Source organism: Pleurodeles waltl, chromosome 1_1 (genome assembly GCF_031143425.1).
Source record: "Pleurodeles waltl isolate 20211129_DDA chromosome 1_1, aPleWal1.hap1.20221129, whole genome shotgun sequence".
Classification (NCBI taxonomy): Eukaryota; Metazoa; Chordata; class Amphibia; order Caudata; family Salamandridae; genus Pleurodeles; species Pleurodeles waltl.
Genome location: NC_090436.1, coordinates 131,608,291 through 131,626,979, shown reverse-complemented (window position 1 = coordinate 131,626,979; position 18,689 = coordinate 131,608,291). Strand labels below are relative to the sequence as shown.

At 43.4% G+C, this 18,689-nt stretch overlaps 1 protein-coding gene across 1 annotated transcript in view; it reads left to right on the top strand.

Moving 5' to 3' along the window:
* Positions 1-18,271, top strand: part of LOXHD1 (lipoxygenase homology PLAT domains 1) — a 929,469-nt gene extending 911,198 nt beyond the window's left edge. Inside the window, exons 46-47 of the mRNA XM_069218871.1 lie at positions 5,109-5,270; positions 15,978-18,271. Of these exons, the coding sequence (XP_069074972.1) occupies positions 5,109-5,270; positions 15,978-16,458 (643 nt within the window). The 3' untranslated portion in view covers positions 16,459-18,271. The remainder of the gene's footprint in view (positions 1-5,108; positions 5,271-15,977) is intronic.
* The last annotated feature ends 418 nt before the right edge of the window (positions 18,272-18,689 follow it).

The window sequence follows — 18,689 nt, the reverse complement described above, 5'->3', positions numbered from 1 at the left end:
CTATGACACCTCATGGTCTGTAAGTGAAGAGTCCCTCTTTGAAAAAAAGGGGTCATTGGCAGCAAGTCTGAATTCCTCCAGTTGTGAAGGAGAGTGGCAGACAACCCCCTCAGCCTTAGTTGTAAAAAAGGGTGAATTCTCACCTGAAATTGTCCTCAGATGCTGCCTCTTTCTCCTCATGTCTTCTGGACTCCCCTAGAGGGAAAGACACCCCAGAACATGGACTGATCCTGCCTGTAGCTGCTGCGGGAGCATTGACCTTTCCGAGTGCCTTCAGAGATGAAGTGGCTGGTCAAGCGCCCTTTGCCACAATCAGCTCCAGAAAAAAACTTAGGGTGGAATATCCTCTTCCCAAGTTCTTTAATGAACGTATTGCTAAATAGCCCCTGCCTTGCGCTACTGCACCAGGTTTCGATGTGACCAGGTCTCCCAGTTTGGGTTCCACCTTTATAAGGAGAGAACGGTGCCGATAGTCGATGGGGCCCACCCAGATAGGACATACAGAGGTATTAGGAGCCGGACTCCTTGGCCTCCTCTGCCATGTCTAGGATTTGTGTGATGAGACCAGTGACATTGGAATAATTTATCTTGCCATGACTGCGAGGAGTGATCAATGCCCTTCTTTGGATCTCAAACTTATTTTCCTGAGAAGGTGGCCCTTTTTAGTGTCAATATCCCGGGTGAGGGTGACTTTTACCTCCAGGGATGGGCATGGGTATTCCGCTCTAAGGTGAGCTCTCACTTCCTTTTCTAGGATCTAACAAAAGCGGCTATCTACGTACTTAGCCAACATATCAGAGGCAGGAGCCCCAGCTGCCTGAAGGGTAGACTGAAGGATCTGGGAAGGGGTGGCCGGAGAAGGGTGCCAAGCCTTAAAAGGGCTCGCTTTGTCACTGGAATGTACGTGAGAATCATCATCATCGCCTTCCGGGGGTATATGAAAATGTACTGTCCTCCATGTAAAGCTGTGGGGTCTGTGCTGACTCCCCTTTCCCCATACTGGGGTAGGAACGTGACAGAAAAAGCCTTTTTTAGCCTCTCAAAGGCACTTGGGTCAACTGCAAACTTTTACTTACATTTCACCGTGCCTTGTGCCAGAGTATTGCAATCCTTACTAATTAATGGGATGGGGCTACAGGGATGGGATTGTTCTAGGCCTAGGTTGAGGGAGCCCGTTAAAAGTACGTCCTTTGCATAAGCCTTAGCTGATTTTTGAGCGTCTACAGGACGCAAGATGGGTCACGCCCTGGAAAATATACACCCTTTTATTTCCGTTGGGTCTCAGGCCTGGGCACTGTCACTCCAGTGTTGAGCAGGACATGACAAACAATGGATTTCAAAAGGGCGGGCGGGGAAACAAGTACCGACCCACTGTGACAGGCGTAGGCACAGGTGTAACCATTTTTGCACACAGACCTCCATAAGGCTTCCAGGCGGTGGGTGCTGGCACTCGATGAACCCTGTGTCAGCGTGCCAATCCCGGAGCAACAAGACGTGTGTCGGCACCAGCAGTGCTGCCTTTGAGCACCCTCTTGCGAGCAACATCGACACCGCGCTCATTGGGCCCCATCTGAAATCCCTCCACACCACAAAAGGAGAGCTGAGAGGTGTTCCCGTGGGCGCACGCCTGTAGGGGAAGAAAGAATGTTCAGGCGCGAACATCAACCCAAAGATAGCTGCACATAACAAATCACAATACCATCAAAAACAACAGAAGCAAAGACACACTCATCTGCGGGCTGCTGGAAGCAAAGAAAGAGAGGGCTTAGAGGAAGACACAGACTGTTATGGGGCATTGCGCTTTCGGACTGGTTGATGATTTTCTGTTTCCTTTCCCTTTGGCTCTTGGGAAAAGTAGTTTTAATGAGTGTTAAAGCTGTAGGAGTTCAGTAAAGTGGAGAAAGGGGAGCATAATTCTCGTCTCCGGTCTGGAAATATAATTCGTTCTCCTCATTTCTGGTGATTTAGCTTTTTAACCATTCACCAGTTCATTGAGTTAGACCTCCTCTCCCCCTGAAATAGATTTAGCCTTTAGTTTCTGCGGCCTCCAGACGTGGACGCTGTGTTCAATGCTAGCTGGGCCACATCAGGAGTAAAAGTGGTAAAACAACCTCCCACATCGTACTGCACTTGACACTGATCAAATAACCCAAAACCTCTCGTATTATTCCCTCTAGCACAAAATCTCCCATCGCGTACTGCTCCCCCAAATTCTACCAGTGGGATTATATGATATGCTGGAGAAATTGAAAATGTCAATAGTTGAAGGGTTTTCTGCCTCTAGAGAAGACTGCGGATGCTGTGGTTTTCATTGTTAGACTGGAGACAAAGAATTGTAATAAAGAAAGACAACAGGCCTTTTCCTTCTGAACATATCCATCAAGACTGCTTCAACTCTGCTTCAGTTGAGGAAAGAGTTGAAGATGCACCTCTTTAAAGAGCACTACACCAAGAAGCAATAGCTGTCGACAAACCCCTCTCCTATCCCTTGTTGATGTTATGCTTGCCCTTGATCCTATATAGCGCTCTGCTGCTTTTAGCTAGACTTGTAGTTTACAAGTGCAAATACATACATACTTGCATAAATGTTAACATGCATACCTTAAATAACCCTTGATCTCATGGTCTTTAAGAACTAGAGATGTCTTGTTTTGTCATCTCAGAGTTTATCAACCTGCACCCACAAGGATGCTACCCCATCCGTATTAGAGAATAACAAGCAAGCCACTGGTTGAATAGTTGAGATGCTGATCAGATTGTAGAGAGCTCTGTGCACCAGCCAAAGACATTTTACAAATGCATGAGTCACAAGCCAGAGAAAGTGTACTTAGGTTTTCCACACTTTGAAAAGAAGCCCAGCAGCTGTGTTTTGGAACTTAAGCAGTCAAGAAATGCCAATCTTTCAGTCTTTCTAAATCATGCTAAAGTATACCGAGTTCATTCTAATTACTCCACTGGGGACGATTTTTTTTTTCAAAGTTATTTGTCACATGTAGATCTGGGCATATATTATAGTTCATTTTGTCTGTGTGTTACCTATAATGATTTCTAGATCTCAAAGGAAGGAGCCGATCTCTGATGCCCCATCTGGAACCTCCCTTTTGCATCTAACACAGATAGCTCTAACCCCAGTTTACCATTCTCTCTGCCATCCAAAGACTGTTTCGTTGTTTCTGAATGTGCTGTGCTGATCACTGTCTCCAACTCTATAAAGTCTAAGATAATATTAAGTAGATATGTTTATTGCGTGATTACATAAAATCATTGCACCATAAACATGAAAAGAGTAAATGCATAACAACATCAATAGAAAAGGAGGAAAATAAAAAGTTTCGATTTGAGCTCCATAAAATTGTCAAAATAGTATGCTGGCAGCAAAATTTGACTACCTAAAAGTATCACCCAAAATAAAAACAAAGAAAGAGAGCCTCAGATTTTTTGCCCGACTCCACCCAGCATAGACTCGCTGCAGAGACCTACGTAGTCATACGGATAAAATTCATGTTATAACATCAGCGAATTAAGATCGTCGTTCTGGTGCGAATATATACAAAGCGTGGGCGCTTTTGCCATTTTCAAGTCAGTTCTAAAATTGTTATCTTATGGATATATACACACATCAATATTAATATTCGTGGTAGAGGTATAAATAGCTACAGTACATGGATAATATTTACCATTTCCCAGAATTCTAAAATTCATAACGACTTTGGAGGAAGTGTACCCACAAAATGCGGCAGAAATGCATGGAAATTCAGTTCCTGTCAAAGTAAGAGATTAGTGTGACTGGAGCAGCCATTTAACTAGAGGAGTATTTTCCAAAAACAAGTTGCCCATACCAATTGTTACGCTCTGTTGATCAAGAGCGTCCTGTAATAATAATAAGATAATGTTAAGAGCTTCCCATAGGTTGTGCATTTTTGAAAACTTTGCTTGCGGAAGAATTTTCATGAAATAATATTTGTAATAACTGGTTGTGAGTTATTCCTGAAAAATCCACTTTTGTGGGTCATTTTTGTCGTAATTTAATCTTCATGACGTTCACAAAGGTGGCAAAGGTTTACAAAAAAACTTAACAAATCGTGAGAAGTTAAACATTTGCAACTTTGCAAATGCCTAATGTAGTCCATTCCTCCTTTAGTAATGTACTTTTGATGTAATTCGCAGGACGTCTATTGAAATAATTCATGGCTTACTATTTGTTAAACTATTCCAGTAAAATTCGTTCCGTCAAAGAACCTACTACAAGTATGTGGTTTACTAGTCTGTAGTTACTAGTACGTCCATGCTCCCAGTTTCGTGTACTGCATCTTCTCCTCAAATCATTCTTCTTCTTTATGCAAACTGAGGCATATACTTAAATAACGTTGCAGTGTTACAATAGACCCTGCTTAGTCCTGACTCTCCAGTCAGGTTGAAACGTGTTGTCACATTCACGGAAACTGTTTCGAAACAAAGAATATGAGCAGTTCTTGAGACAAAAGTAATTATTCTTACAATACTTTCGCATATTCAGAGTCCTATTTTTTAAAATAAATATATTTTTATAATCTGTTTGTGTCTGCACTTATGACAGTGTGCTTATATTTGCCGCTGGGCATCAATATTCATGAGGCCCAATAGTGTGCTTCATTCACCAGAGGACATACATAAGCCATCCATTTGTTGCCCCAAGAGCCCAGATTGGGGTCCTTTTGAATTTTAAAGCTCCGTTGCAAAGTATGTGCACTCTGATCAGCTCGCCCTTTAGTGAGTCCTCCGTACTTTCGGTCCTGGCTATAAAATCAGTAGTTCCTTTATATTCACTATGTGCCTATTTGGAGTTCGATGCGGATTGACTTTCTCAGCAGTGTAATATAGGTTCTGAAGTCTCTGCATCCTCCTTATGTCGAGTACTGCTGATGCCTTATTAAGATGCTTCATACAAAGCCCCTCCCTTCCAATCCACGCGGTCTGTTCTGAAAAAGGGATCTCATGCGCCTCATATGGAAAATAAATTGAGAATTATTGAAGATGTATTAATCCTTCTTACTGACCAGTGTAAATTAATGAAAATGCAAACACTATCAATAATGAAACCGCAATGTCACATATTTTTTTTCGTACAGGGCGGCAACAGATACTTTCAAGTTCCCTTCCAAGAACGTGGGCGAGATTGCAGCAATCTGTGTCGGGCACTGTCCAAAAGATGGAAAGAAGTTCTCCCCAAAAGCGGATACATTCTGGCATGTGAAGGAGATCATAGTTACCGAGATGGAGCTTGGCAACAAGTAAGTACTAGGCTGTGCCTGAGGCAGGGAACATAAAAGAGACATGTGTGCTACACGGAATCTATAGAAACAAGAGCTCTTGAGATGGTATGCCTCAAATAGGTGGATTCTTTTGTTGTGCACAACGTGTCTGTACCATCAATTTAGTAATTTAGAACATTCTTATGTACTGGGACTGTAATTGTGTGTGTCTCTCTTGCTACATGTTAGATATAGGTTTCTGGTTGGCTTGGGTATGCACCTAAGCCAGCAGAACCCACCCACTCTAGTTAGGGTGAGAGGGTTACACACCAGGATAACCCCTGCTCACCCTATTTGTAGCTTGCCACGAGCAGTCAGGCCTAAACCAGAGGCAATGTGTAAAGCGTTTGCACAACACACACAACACAGGTGACGCACTATCCCCACCACAAAGGAAACACAATACCAAGTTATATAAAAATAAACTGTATTGTACACAACATTATTAGACCAAACGCAACATGTCAGTAATACTCTGCTACCTAAACAGTTGTCAGAACATTACATAGTACTGTTTCTCTGTAAAAACCAGCAGTAGTCACATAGAACACTGATTATTCTGCAACATAAGCAGTAGTCCGGTAAACATGACTAGAAGAATGCACATATCAGGGTAAAACATATGATCATAACTGCCAAAACATTATCATGGATGAGTGTTACTTGACATCTTCCCAAGAATGCCTATGGTGTAATAAATGTATAATCAAACGCCAAGACAGTGTCATAAGGAAGGCACATTTCCCTCACCAGAACCGGTGAGTAGGTTCCGCTCTCCCCTAGCACCACAGCAAGGAATAAGGGTGAGGGCGAAGATGGGGGGGACATCCGTGCCCTGCCCATGTCCAGAGCCCCTGCACTCCGATCCTCATGTATTGGTGGCAGGGCCAGGGACCTCTGTTGAGGGTCGCCACCCTGGCCTGATGTGTGGTCTAAAAAGATCCTCAAGAATAGGCAGCCGCGAAAAAGGAGACCAGCACCCCACAGGGAGGCAGGGGCGGTCTCTTCAGTCAGCAGTGCTAGTCCAGCCTAAGCCTAGGAGACAGCTGGTCAGCAGGGCAACAAGCAGGAAAGCGATCCTGATGAGTCCTTTGGACTACCTGGTAGAAGCCAGGCAGCAGGGCAACACACAAAATGGGAGTCCACATGAGTCTTTTGTGCAGTCCAGTAGCCTCTCTGGCAGAGGTTCGGTCCCAGTTCCAAAAGTGCTCTCAAAATGATAAAAAATCCACTGTACTTATACTCAGTTTTGCAAAGCATTTTCGATGAGGAGGAGAGGAGGTTCCAACCAGTTATAACTGGTTCTAGGAGTGTCCCTCTCTCCTCCAGCACCAGCTCCAGACATCAGTTGGGGATAAACGAGCCCTTGGTGTGAGGCTAGGGCACAGCCTTTACAAATGGAGATGTGCCCCTCCTCCCCTTCTCTCAACCCAGAAAGAGCATTCAATATGTAGATGCACCTCTGTGACACCTCCAGCCTCCCCTCTGTGCAGGCTGTCTGAAAAGTATGCACAAAGCCCAACTATCACTCTGTCCCAGACGTGAATTGGAGTCAAGCTGCAAAACACCAGTCATAAGCACAGAGAAATGCACACTTTCTAGAAGTGGCATTTCTATAATGGTAATAAAAAATCCACCTACACTAGTAAGCAGCATTTCTCACTACCATTGCAACCGTTCCAAACATGCCTACACTACCCCTCATAGATCAGACATAAGGCAGGGCATTTCTAATACAATCCTATGAGAAGGCAGCACTCACAGCAGTGAAAAACCAGGACAGGCCACGCTGCCAGGCATATGTCCTGCCTTCTATATACATAGCGCCCTGCCCATAGGGCTAGCTAGGGCCTACCCTAGGGATGACTTACATGTAGTAAAAGGGGAGTTTTGGGCCTGACAAGTTAATTTAGATGCCAGGTCTCTGTGGCAGTAAACTGCGCACACAGGTCCTGCGCTAGCAGGCCTGAGACAGGTTTGAAAGGCTACTTCTGTGGGTGGCGCAAGCTGCGCTGCAGGCCCACTAGTAGCATTTAATGTACAGGCCCTGGGAATAGGGATACCACTGTACAAGGGACTTACAGGTAAATGAAATGTGCCAATAAGGTATAAGCCAATCATACCAAGTTTAGAAGGGAGAGCACATGCACTTCAGCACTGATTAGCAGTGATAAAAACCAAAGTCATAACGTCAGCCAGAAAGGGTCAGAAAAATTAGGAGAAGGCAAAACGTTTGGGGAATGACTCTGTAGAAAGGGCCAGGTCAAACACTACATGTATGATACTGCTGTTTTCACTTAACTCTGCAGTGAAAAAAGACATGTTTTCTCCCAGACAAATCATACACCTTTTCACAACCTACTCAGCAGTGAGCCCTTAGGTTTGCCAGTTCTGTACTGTTAGGAATATGTCGTAAACTCACCCAAACAGTAAAGATAATATAGTAATCAGAGTCTTATGGACTCATCTATAAGGAGACATATAAGGAATTCTGCAAATAAAAGCTGATGCCGCATCCTTCACAGCTATCCACACCACTATGGTGGTAGGTTTTGTTCTTGATGACAGAGCTACTGCTGCCTCCACAATAACCAACAACGTTTAGGCAGGCCTGTGGCTGACATAAATTGGACTTAACTGGCTGTCAAATTTAGGATGAACCATTCAACTTCAAGAGTCCCTTCTGTATGAGACATGTGAAGTGATTTGTTCATCTAGACAGGGTGTGTTCTTCCACCTAAACATTTTTTAATTCAAACAAACATTTTGTGTAGGAGGCAAAATCCGAAAAGGGATGCAGCTTATTCAAGGCATAAACAAATGAATGACAATCATGATACAGTGACCTTGTGTAGGAAGTTGGCTCTATATATACTATTTCAAAGTAATAAATAGTGTGCACAGAGTCCAAGGGTTCCCCTTAGAGGTAAGATAGTGGCAAAATTAGATAATTCTAATGCTCTATTTTGTGGTAGTGTGGTCGAGCAGTAGGCTTATCAGAGGGTAGTGTTAAGCATTTGTTGTACACACACAGGCAGTAAATGAGGAACACACACTCAAAGACCACCTCCAGGCCAATAGGTTTTTATATAGAAAAATATATTTTCTTTGTTTATGTTAAGAACCACAGGTTCAAGATCTGCAGTAAACACTTTAAATGCAAGGTACTCCACTTACATACTTTAGGAACTTTGAATAAAAGCAAAATCATATACAGTTGTTGTAAAAACGGCAATAAGCTATTTTCAAAGTGGACACAGTGCAAAAATCAACAGTTCCTTGGGGAGGTAAGTAAAGGTTAGTTTGTGAGGTAAGTAAAATACTTACAAGTCTCAGTTCTGGGGCATAGGCAGCCCACCGTTGGGGGTTCAAGGCAACCCTAAAATTACCACACCAGCAGCTCAGGGCCTGTCAGGTGCAGAGGTCAAAGAGGTGCCCAAAACACATAGGCGCCTATGGAGAACAGGGGTGCTCCAGTTCCAGTCTGCCAGCAGGTAAGTACCTGTGTCCTCTTGGGGGGCAGACCAGGGGGGCTTTGCAGAGCACTGAGGGGGACAGAAGTAGGCACACAAAACACACCCTCAGTGGGACAGGGGCGGCCAGGTGCAAAGCAGGCGTCGGGTTTCAGGTAGGAATCAATGGAGGGACCCGGGGGTCACTCTAGCGGTGCAGGCAGGCACGGGGGGCTTCTCGGGACAGCCACCACCTGGGCTAGGCAGAGGGTCGCCTGGGGGACACTCCTGCACTGAGGTTCGGTTCCTTCAGGTCCTGGGGGCTGCGGGTGCAGTGCAGTGCTGGTCCAGGCATCAGGTCCCTTGTTACAGGCAGTCGCGGTCAGGGGGATCCTCTGGATTCTCTCTGCAAGCGTCGCTGTGGGAGTTCAGGGGGGTCGTCTCTGGCTACTCACGGGCTCGCAGTCGCCGGGGAGTCCTCCCTGTGGTGTTTGTTCTCTGGATCTCGAGCTGGGGGCATCCGGTGCAGAGTGTGAAGTCTCACGCTTCTGGTGAGAAATGTGAAGTCTTTGGAAGTTGCTTCTTTGTTGCAAAGAAGTTGCTGGTTTTGAGCAGGGACGCTGCTCACAGGAGTTTCTTGGTCCTTTAGTCCAGGGCAGTCCTCTGAGGCTTCAGAGGTCGCTGGTCCCTGTCGGATGCGTAGATGGTTGCAGGTTTTTCGAAGTTGGAGACAGCCCGGCGGGCTGGGGCCAAAGCAGTTGTCGCGTCCGTCTTCTCTACAGGCTTGTAGGTCAGCAGTCCTTGTTTCTTCAGCTTGCAAGAATCTGATTTCCTGGGATCTGGGGTGACCCTAAATACTGAATTTAGAGGTGTGGTTAGGTCTGGGAGGGCAGTAGCCAATGGCTACTGTCCTGGAGGGTGGCTACATCCTCTTTGTGCCTCCTCCCTGTGGGGAGGGAGGCTCATCCCTAATCCTATTGGGGGAATCCTCCAAACTCAAAATGGAGGATTTCTAAAGGCAGGGGTCACCTCAGCTCAGGACACCTTAGGGGCTGTCTTGACTAGCGGATGACTCCTCCTTGTTTTTCTCATTATCTCCTCCAGCCTTGCCGCCAATAGTGGGGGCAGTGGCCGGAGGGACGGGCATCTCCACTAGCTGGGATGCCCTGGGGCGCTGTAACAAAAGGGGTGAGCCTTTGAGGCTCACCGCCAGGTGTTACAGTTCCTGCATGGGGAGCTGTGAAGCACCTCCACCCTGTACAGGCTTTGTTCCTGGCCACAGAGTGACAAAGACACTCTCCCCATGTGGCCAGCAACATGTGTGATGTGTGGCAGGCTGGCAGAAACTGGTCAGCCTACACTAGAAGTCGGATTGGTATTCAGGGGCATCTCTAAGATGCCCTCTGGGTGTATGTTACAATAAATTGCACGCTGGCATCAGTGTGCATTTATTGTGCTGAGAAGTTTGATACCAAACTTCCCAGTTTTCAGTGTAGCCATTATGGAACTGTGGAGTTCGTGTTTGCCAAACTCCCAGACCATATACTCTTATGGCTACCCTACACTTACAATGTCTAAGGTTTTGCTTAGACACTGTAGGGGCATAGTGCTCATGCACATGTTACCTCAACTGTGGTATAGCGCACCCTGCCTTAGGGCTGTAAGGCCTGCTAGAGGGGTGACTTAGCTATGTCACAGGCAGTGTGAGGTTGGCATGGCACTCTGAAGGGAGTGCCATGTCGACTTAGTCATTTTGTCCCCACCAGCACACACAAGCTGTGAGGCAGTGTGCATGTGCTGAGTGAGGGGTCCCCAGGATGGCATAAGACATGCTGCAGCCCTTAGAGACCTTCCCTGGCATCAGGGCCCTTGGTACCAGGGGTACCAGTTACAAGGGACATATAGTGCCAGGGCTTTGCCAATTGTGGAACCAAAGATACAGTTTAGGGAAAGAACACTGGTGCTGGGGCCTGGTTAGTAGGGTCCCAGCACACTTTCAATCAAAACTTAGGCCCATATTTACACTTTTTTAGCGCCGCATTTGCGCCGCTTTTTAATGCAAAAGCGGCGCAAACATACAAAATACTATTGTATTTTGTAAGTTTGCCCCGCTTTCGCGTAAAAAAATGACGCAAATGCGGCGCTAAAAAAGTATAAATATGGGCCTCAGCATCAGCAAAGGCAAAAAGTTAGGGGGTAACCATGCCAAGGAGGCATTTCCTTACACCTTACTAAAAAGAGGAACAGTAAATGGGAGTTGATGATAAGCCTCCAAACAGTAGTGAATTGAAATGATAATGTTAGAGTTGTAATGGCCAAATTGTGCACTTCACATATATATAATGCATGTCTGCTGTAGTGTACTATCAACTGTAGGTATTCTCTTGGTACTCAGCATAGCGTACATCAAAAAACGGTTTCCAGACTAGTGTTCTTGGCAAGAGCACCTATTATTAGCTCCTAATGGCAGGTTCTATAGCAGATTTTAACTCTATTGATAAGGGATATGTTTATATGCAATTCATCTAAATGGAACCCATGTATTTAATCAGTGGTTATGCAGAATAACTGCCATTGATTATTGGACACGAGATTTTGTTTCTGTAAAGGACCTAGGAAAAATGTTTAAAAATAAAGAGAACAAAGTAATATCTCAATTCTACCGATGACTGAGAATAAGGCTAGCTAAGTTTAGCTTGGTGTCAGTTGAAGATCTGCAGTAGGGCAACAACAGTCTGTTTTGACCTGGAACCTACCCCAGGAGTAAGCATAAGCAACTTCCCTGATGAATCTTTCATTCTCAGTTAAACAAATAACATATTCTCCGAGATCAAAAGGTGCTTTCACGCAAGGAGTTCTGAGCCGCCTGAGATTCAGTGGTGCTTTCAGTCAAGGAATTCCGAATCAGGTTGAGCGTAAGACTAGCGGATGTTTGCTGAACTAGGGTTTCTTGGATTTCAGAGAGGAGGTGCGATACCGTGACTGCATCTTCACAGGAAGTTGATAATCGAGTCAAGATAATAACTGATAGTCTAAGTAGGTTGATACAAAAACTTGTGTAACATACTAATTATCTTGCTCTACCTACACAGAAGGTGTTATATATACGTCATCGTGTGTGAACAGTTTCTACTACTACTCTTCGCAAGCACTTTTCAGTGCTACATTAGTCTGCCTCTGATGAGTCATAACTTTCTTTTTATTACCGACTTGCCCCAGGAAAGGTTTCTCTTTGACAGTAACACCCATTACCACTGGTTTTCTTGAATGCCAGATGATTCCCTTTTATATAACTTGCAAGGAACCTTGAGAATATACTTTAATAGTACAAACCTTCATGAAATATTATAAAAATGATAGCAAATCAGTAAAAGTCACTGATCCATACTTTAATATTGTACTTTCCAGTAGTCATGATATTTCACTATGACAGAACATGGGATGTGATGAGGCAGAATCTGAAAGTAAGTAGGGAGCATACATGTCACAGCTGCCAACCAGCAGATAGTGACTATGCCCGGTAATTGACACTACACCACAACCCTTCTAACACATGCCATCATGCATGATGGAAAAGAAGAGACAACCTGCTGCTAGTGCAAAATTAGAAACGATGCAGGTCAGTGTCATTCCGTTATTTAATCATCAGTCCACCTTCATGAACTTTTCAAACATCAGAAAAAGCTAGAACTTTGTATATTTTATGTTGTTTCAAATGACTGGGTTCCATTGTTCGACTGTGAGTACTTCAACAACAATGTCGCCTATGGAAGTAAACTTCTCTAATTTGGCAGTATTATTTAAGAGTGTAGGGAGGAAGGTAAACTCTTGCAGTAAATAAGCAGGCTTGCTTTACCAGAGTTCCACAACACTAAGGAAAGGTTTTGATTTTTAAGAGGCGTTTAGGACAGTCACAGACCATTACTAAAATCCAGTTACCCCAGCCCTATTAGCAACAAAACATTTTCACATTTTTGTTTATCTGTCACAATTGCGCCTTTTATTTCAACGCCCCCATCTCTTGCACATAATGTTGAATTCTCTAGACACATTGGTATCATACTGTGATTACAGCAGTCTGTATGAAAGATTCACGGCACTTCTAAATAAATGTACAACTGGTCAATAAACATTTAACAAAAGTCAATGAGAAGGCATAAATCTCAGTTAAAATGTCCACTCATGGAACTCCAGCAGCAATACGGGTCGATATAGAAGCACACAGAACAAGGAAGCCAGGGACTAGGACCGGTCAGTGATGTCACATTTACTCTTAGTCATTATGTCTGAAGAAAAGTCAGTGGGTGGGTGAAATTGAAGGCTGTATGGTAGCGTTCTTCCATAGGTGTGAATATGCTCAAGGGGAAGCTCCTTGGAGAAGAATGAACATTTGAAGTAAAAGTATCAGCCAGGTGAAAGTGCCTTATGCAACTGAGGAATAATGCAGGGTCCTCATGTGCCCCTGTTCCTGTTTTCTTCTGGTTTTCTTTTATCACAGAACTCACCCAATTGCAAAGGACTAGACTGATGTGATTAATCAGAATAATAATTGTACCACAGGCTGATGTTCTTTGAGTTCACACAGAAGAGGTTTTGCAGACTGGATCCCCTCCCCCCACCCCATGTGGTACAAGACACTGCCTCCATCAAAAAAGATTGCATCTTTCTTGAAAGAGTCATTGGGGTCTCTTCTCTTGGTCCTCTGAGATATGTCCACATGTCCACAAAAACTTAAAAAGCCAAAAAGTTAAAGCTGTGTCCTATGGAACAGACAGTCACTTGCTGGAAAAAATCCTTTCCAACGTCAACAAGGGTAGGCAGCTTGAATTTCCATCTCAAAGACCTTCCAGCTAACAGGCACTTCAGACCTAAGGAGGAGCATGTTACATCTCAGACTATTCAGCCACCTGGCAGTTCATACCTAGGGGAAGCATGTTACAAAAAGTCCCTTTCGGGCACCACAGAGGCTTGAGTTCACCAAGGAGTCAATTGGCTATACCATCTCTAGGGGTGGAGGTGGGGCCTTAGCCCCACAGTTACTCAGGCAGACCTCATGACACAGCTCCTTGATCTTCTTCAGAAGGTAAAGGAGGAATCATCTTCTCTTCCTACGGCTTGTACAAAGGTAAGGGATGGGAGTATCAAACAAGGTCCCTGACAAACAAAGGAGAAAAAGGGTGAAATGAAATTCACAATGCTTTCTATGTCCTGGCCGAGAACAAAAAGCTATCCATCCCAGTAAGTTGCACTTTACTCTATCAATGGTCTGCATTCCTTAATGTTTGACCTCTTTCAGTCACATGTGTGAATTCGTTTTTATCACAGAGTGGATGGATGCAAAGATATTATATTGTAGTCCCATTAATGTTTTCCAAATCAAATAATCCAATTCTGATTTTAACAGGTATTGTGAATTTTAATTTAGAACAAATGTTAAGTTAGTAAAAACTCACTACCAGCCAGTTATGGGTATCAGAATCCATATAAGAAAATATTAGACAGTGGGCAAAAAACATAAACCCCAGCCTGAAAACTCAAGTGTCAAGGTAGTGGGCTAGCCTGCCAAATGTCAGGGTGATCTAATATTAATACATGCTGCACTGGAGGAACTTGGAAAAATGGTTTAAAACTAGCAAATAGTGGATGAGACCTGTTCCCTAGGCCTCAGGATGGAGTAGGGGTTACCAGTTCTGAGGGTACAAAACTAAGAAATATTCGTTTCTTTTGCACAATGCCTGCCATGTCTCTTAGCTAGTGGTCCACTGGCGTTCAAATTTCTCTAGATAACTTGCTATTGGGGTATGATGGGCAGGAGCTAGGACAATTAATTCATTTGTTTTATTAGTCTGTCCTCCTTATGTTAATGCTAGGAGGAAACAGGTTTTCAATTTGTTTGGGGCTTTAAGTGTAAGATTGGTAAGGGACACTTATGCTGTCTGTTATTGCACTGAATTAACTTTCTGCTGTTGAGCAGTTTCTAAGTTCCTAATTTTCGCCTGCCAGATTAGACTGAAACTCCAAAAATTGTAATTATACGCTGGGGTGGCTCCTCCATTAGGGCGGGGGAGCGTTGCACCCCTCCCCCCCCCAAGCAGCAGAAGCTGCAAACCTTTCACCACAAAGGGATAATAAACTAGGTTTATTATCCCTTTGTGGTGGATGAGGCGGGGCCACGGGGGTGACAAGCACCGAGAGGAGTGCACTGTGCACTCCCCTCAGAGAGCATTTGTGTTTGGCCGGCCGAACACACATGCGCTGTAGGCTCTCTAGAGGCTGCATAGGCTCCCAGTCTGCCTGGGAGTGCCCAGCTAGGGCACTCCCAGCCAATCCTGAAGCTGCTCTGAGCAGCGTCAGGATTGGCAGCAGGGCAGGCTGGAAGCGTGTGTCTGAAAGAGGAGACGGAGGAGAGAAGCGGCGTGTGCGGAGCAGGTAAAGTTTTTTTTTAAATTAGTTTTAAGACCCGCTCCCTTGAGCCACTTCCCCTCACCCCCCACGTGCCGCCCCACCCCTTCCTCATTAGGGAAGCAAACCACAACTGATTATACAAGATTTCTAAACTGATTTTTTAGAATATTGTAATGACTCCATTTGATCACACCTGTATAATGTATTGTGTTGTAATTGTTTCACTTGTGTTCTGGATTATAGCAGCGTTTAATTAATTTTATAGTTTTTTTTTTTAACTCGGCTAAGCCAATGAACACAGTTGGCTGTTAGAAGTACCAGTTGTATTAGAAACAAGCATTCACATGTTTTCCAGCATTTTTAAAACAATATGAAAACATTGATAATAGCTGTGGCAGGGCAAAGTGAATGTGCTGTGTTTTCATTCACACTATGCAGTACCTGAGCCTGTTTTGTGCAGTCAACGCAGGGGTTGTTGTTCTTTCTCTTGTAATATACTGCAAACTATTTACACAACTAGCCTGATTTCCAGATTCATTTCCAAAGCCAAGAACATATGTTATACTGGCTGGGCATTCCAGAACTTTGTGGCTTTTGAGTTGGGGACATGCTTACTGCTTTGGGATGCTGAGGCTGAATCTCATACACAAGTCTCTTGGTTTTGGGATGCATCATACTTTTGGGGGTAATCATGTAAAAGGCTACAGCTTTGGAAGTTCACCTTCAAGAATCCTCAATTGAATTTCTTTGAATGTGTTGCGTAAGTGAAAGGTATATAGAATATTGCATGCCATATTCCTCATTCAATTCTTAAATTTACTTTTTTCAGATATGTTTTCAACTGCAATGCAAAAATTCCACTCCGCCATAAGAGGGATGATTACAAGGTGTTTGAGTGTGCCAAGATCATTGAAAGCTTTGCCAGCAAAGCCCGAAGCCTGGTCCCAGTCCGGTACGAGGTTATTGTGGTTACTGGCTTTGAAAAGGGAGCCGGGACAGACGCCAATGTCTCTATAACTATTTTTGGTTCAAACGGAGACTCCGGTAAGCACCGACTCACAAAGAAGTTCAAAAACCTGTTCGAACGTGGGAAAACAGACAGGTTCTTTTTGGAGATGCTGGATCTCGGCGAGCTGAAAAGAGTGATCATCGAACATGACAACAGTGGCATGAATCCTGGTTGGCAGGTGGAACGTGTGGAGGTGACAAATACTGCTACTGCAGTGACCACTATATTCCCCTGTGGCAAGTGGCTGGACACAAACAAGGGAGACTGTCAAACGTCCAGAGAGTTATTCCCCAGATATTAAGAACTGGTCCTGCAGTGGACCACATGAACCTCTGTAATGAGATTACATTTTTTTATGACATTTTAAAGGATCTTCCAAACATTTTTAAGCAAATACTTTTTTTTTTACATCAGTGCACATATCAGTTTAAACTGAGACATTAAATACTAGCTGTATCAAAGTAAAAAAAACAAAAAAACTTAAGATTCTGAAAAGAAGAGGTACTGTTTTTTAAGACAATCAAAGTATTTTGTTATGATGTAAAGGTATTAAAATCTTGATATTCTTCCATTTTGAGTAGAATAGGATCACTCCAAACATTGTCACTTGGCCAATATTTGTCATTAACACTCATTACCTCAAGAACCATTTTGAATGACTGCTGCATTTGAAAAAATCTTTCTACTCAGATCAGAATCAAATATAATAAATGTCTGTTTAATTCTGCATACAAACTGCATGTTAATATTTGTGACCAAGTGAATAAGTGGCAGGACTGTGTTAGCAACAGGGTATTCTAACATGATCTCAAACTGTGTAAAGCTTGGGTTTTTTTTTACTTGCATCCTTTGCTGCCAAATTTGAGCATTCTTATTTGCTAGGACAGCAAGCAGTTGAAAATTAATCTTTGTTAAATTGAAATTTGAAAAATCAAGGTTTTAATGTATCTCTTTCATAGGAAACAATTATCAGGTCACAGGTTTCATAATTTCAGAGCAGTATAAACGCAGGCCTTTAATGGATGCTGATCTGCCTCCTCCCCTGCATCCCAAGAAAGGAGGTGAAATAGCAGTCAACGATCTGGAGAAAGGCAAGGAAATGCCAAGCGCCACATCCCCTTTCATTAGTGGGTCTACACAGAACCCTGAGATTCCAAGGTTCACTCTATTTTCTGTTTGATGTCACTTGGAATGCCTCAGTAGAAAGCCACCCCGTTAATGACAGGCACTTCTCTATACCTTATATATTCCAGTTAATAAAATAGAATGGTGATTTTTATGTCTGCCAGATCTAGGAGAGTTAGGGTTTTGAAGGCTGACCATTGTGGGATTCTACAGAAGGGGTGGGTGTGAGAAATGAATCCGGATTGGTAGTGTCCAGATATTCCATATTGTTTCACTGAAGAAGAGGTTGACTGTATTGAACTTTTCCGTGGAGTGACGGGGCTCGAAAATATCCACTCAACCATTCGCATTGGCAAGTCTTATTTGATCAGGTTGAGCTATTTTTAATACTTACCCATCCCTTCTGTCTGGCTGGCGTGTTGACACTGAACAGGTGTTCTGTTCAGATGAAAAGTGGAGGGGCAATAAAAGATGCCTTTAAATCTTGTTCTTATGTCACATTTGCTCTGTGTTCAAAGACAGAGGTCAAAAGTCAGTTTTTCTTACTATTAAGTTTCCTTCTGACTGCAGAATTCCAGAACTTTGTAAGGTGAACTGTGTGACCTGCTGCTTAGAAAGTAAAATAAAAGGATATAGGGTGTCAGGTTTTTCCTAACACCAACATTTAAATGACTAAGTCAACTGTGCAAACATTTCAAAATATATTTCAGTAGTTGTGAAAGCCCTTTTTTATATTTCTGTGTGTTGAAAAAATATTTCAATGGGATGAAAATAAATCAGAATACTTTACATGTTGATGTGCAAAGGATATGTTTTCTGAAACCCAGTTTTCGCAGATTGTTAATACACTATATAGTTTTATCAGTAAAGCTGCAAGTTAGTGGAGAGGTTTTTGGACATTTCTTGGAAAGTTACTGTATGTAGATGACATTGTTACCACATCATGGTTTAGTAATATATTTATTAAAATTGAGTGTTTAAACAAACTGAGAAACACTCCTGCCCTGATGGTAATGTTGTTAGTAAACTAAAAGAAGTCCTAGGTTATGTGGGCCAGACCGCATGGGTATGTGGACTAGATTCTTCTGAAGCATGCAGCAAACTTTAGTCTACTTAATCAAATAAAAGAGGTTTGTTGGTACTGCAGAAATGATGAGCTCACGTATTTGAAGATGCAGTCATATGTGAGAATTAAGAAAAAGGCAACTCTGTAAACTATTTGCCTACGATCACACAATTTGAGACCCATTTATGGGTCAAATACATTACAGGTAGGTCAAGTAGATTATTTAAGTTACTCGACCTGCAGGTCTAGTAACATTTTTATGATTTTTTGAGCCCTGAGTGAGAAATAGGCAGGTCCAGCGGGGATTGAAGCAAGGCTTGATTGTCTTGAACAGGGTTCTG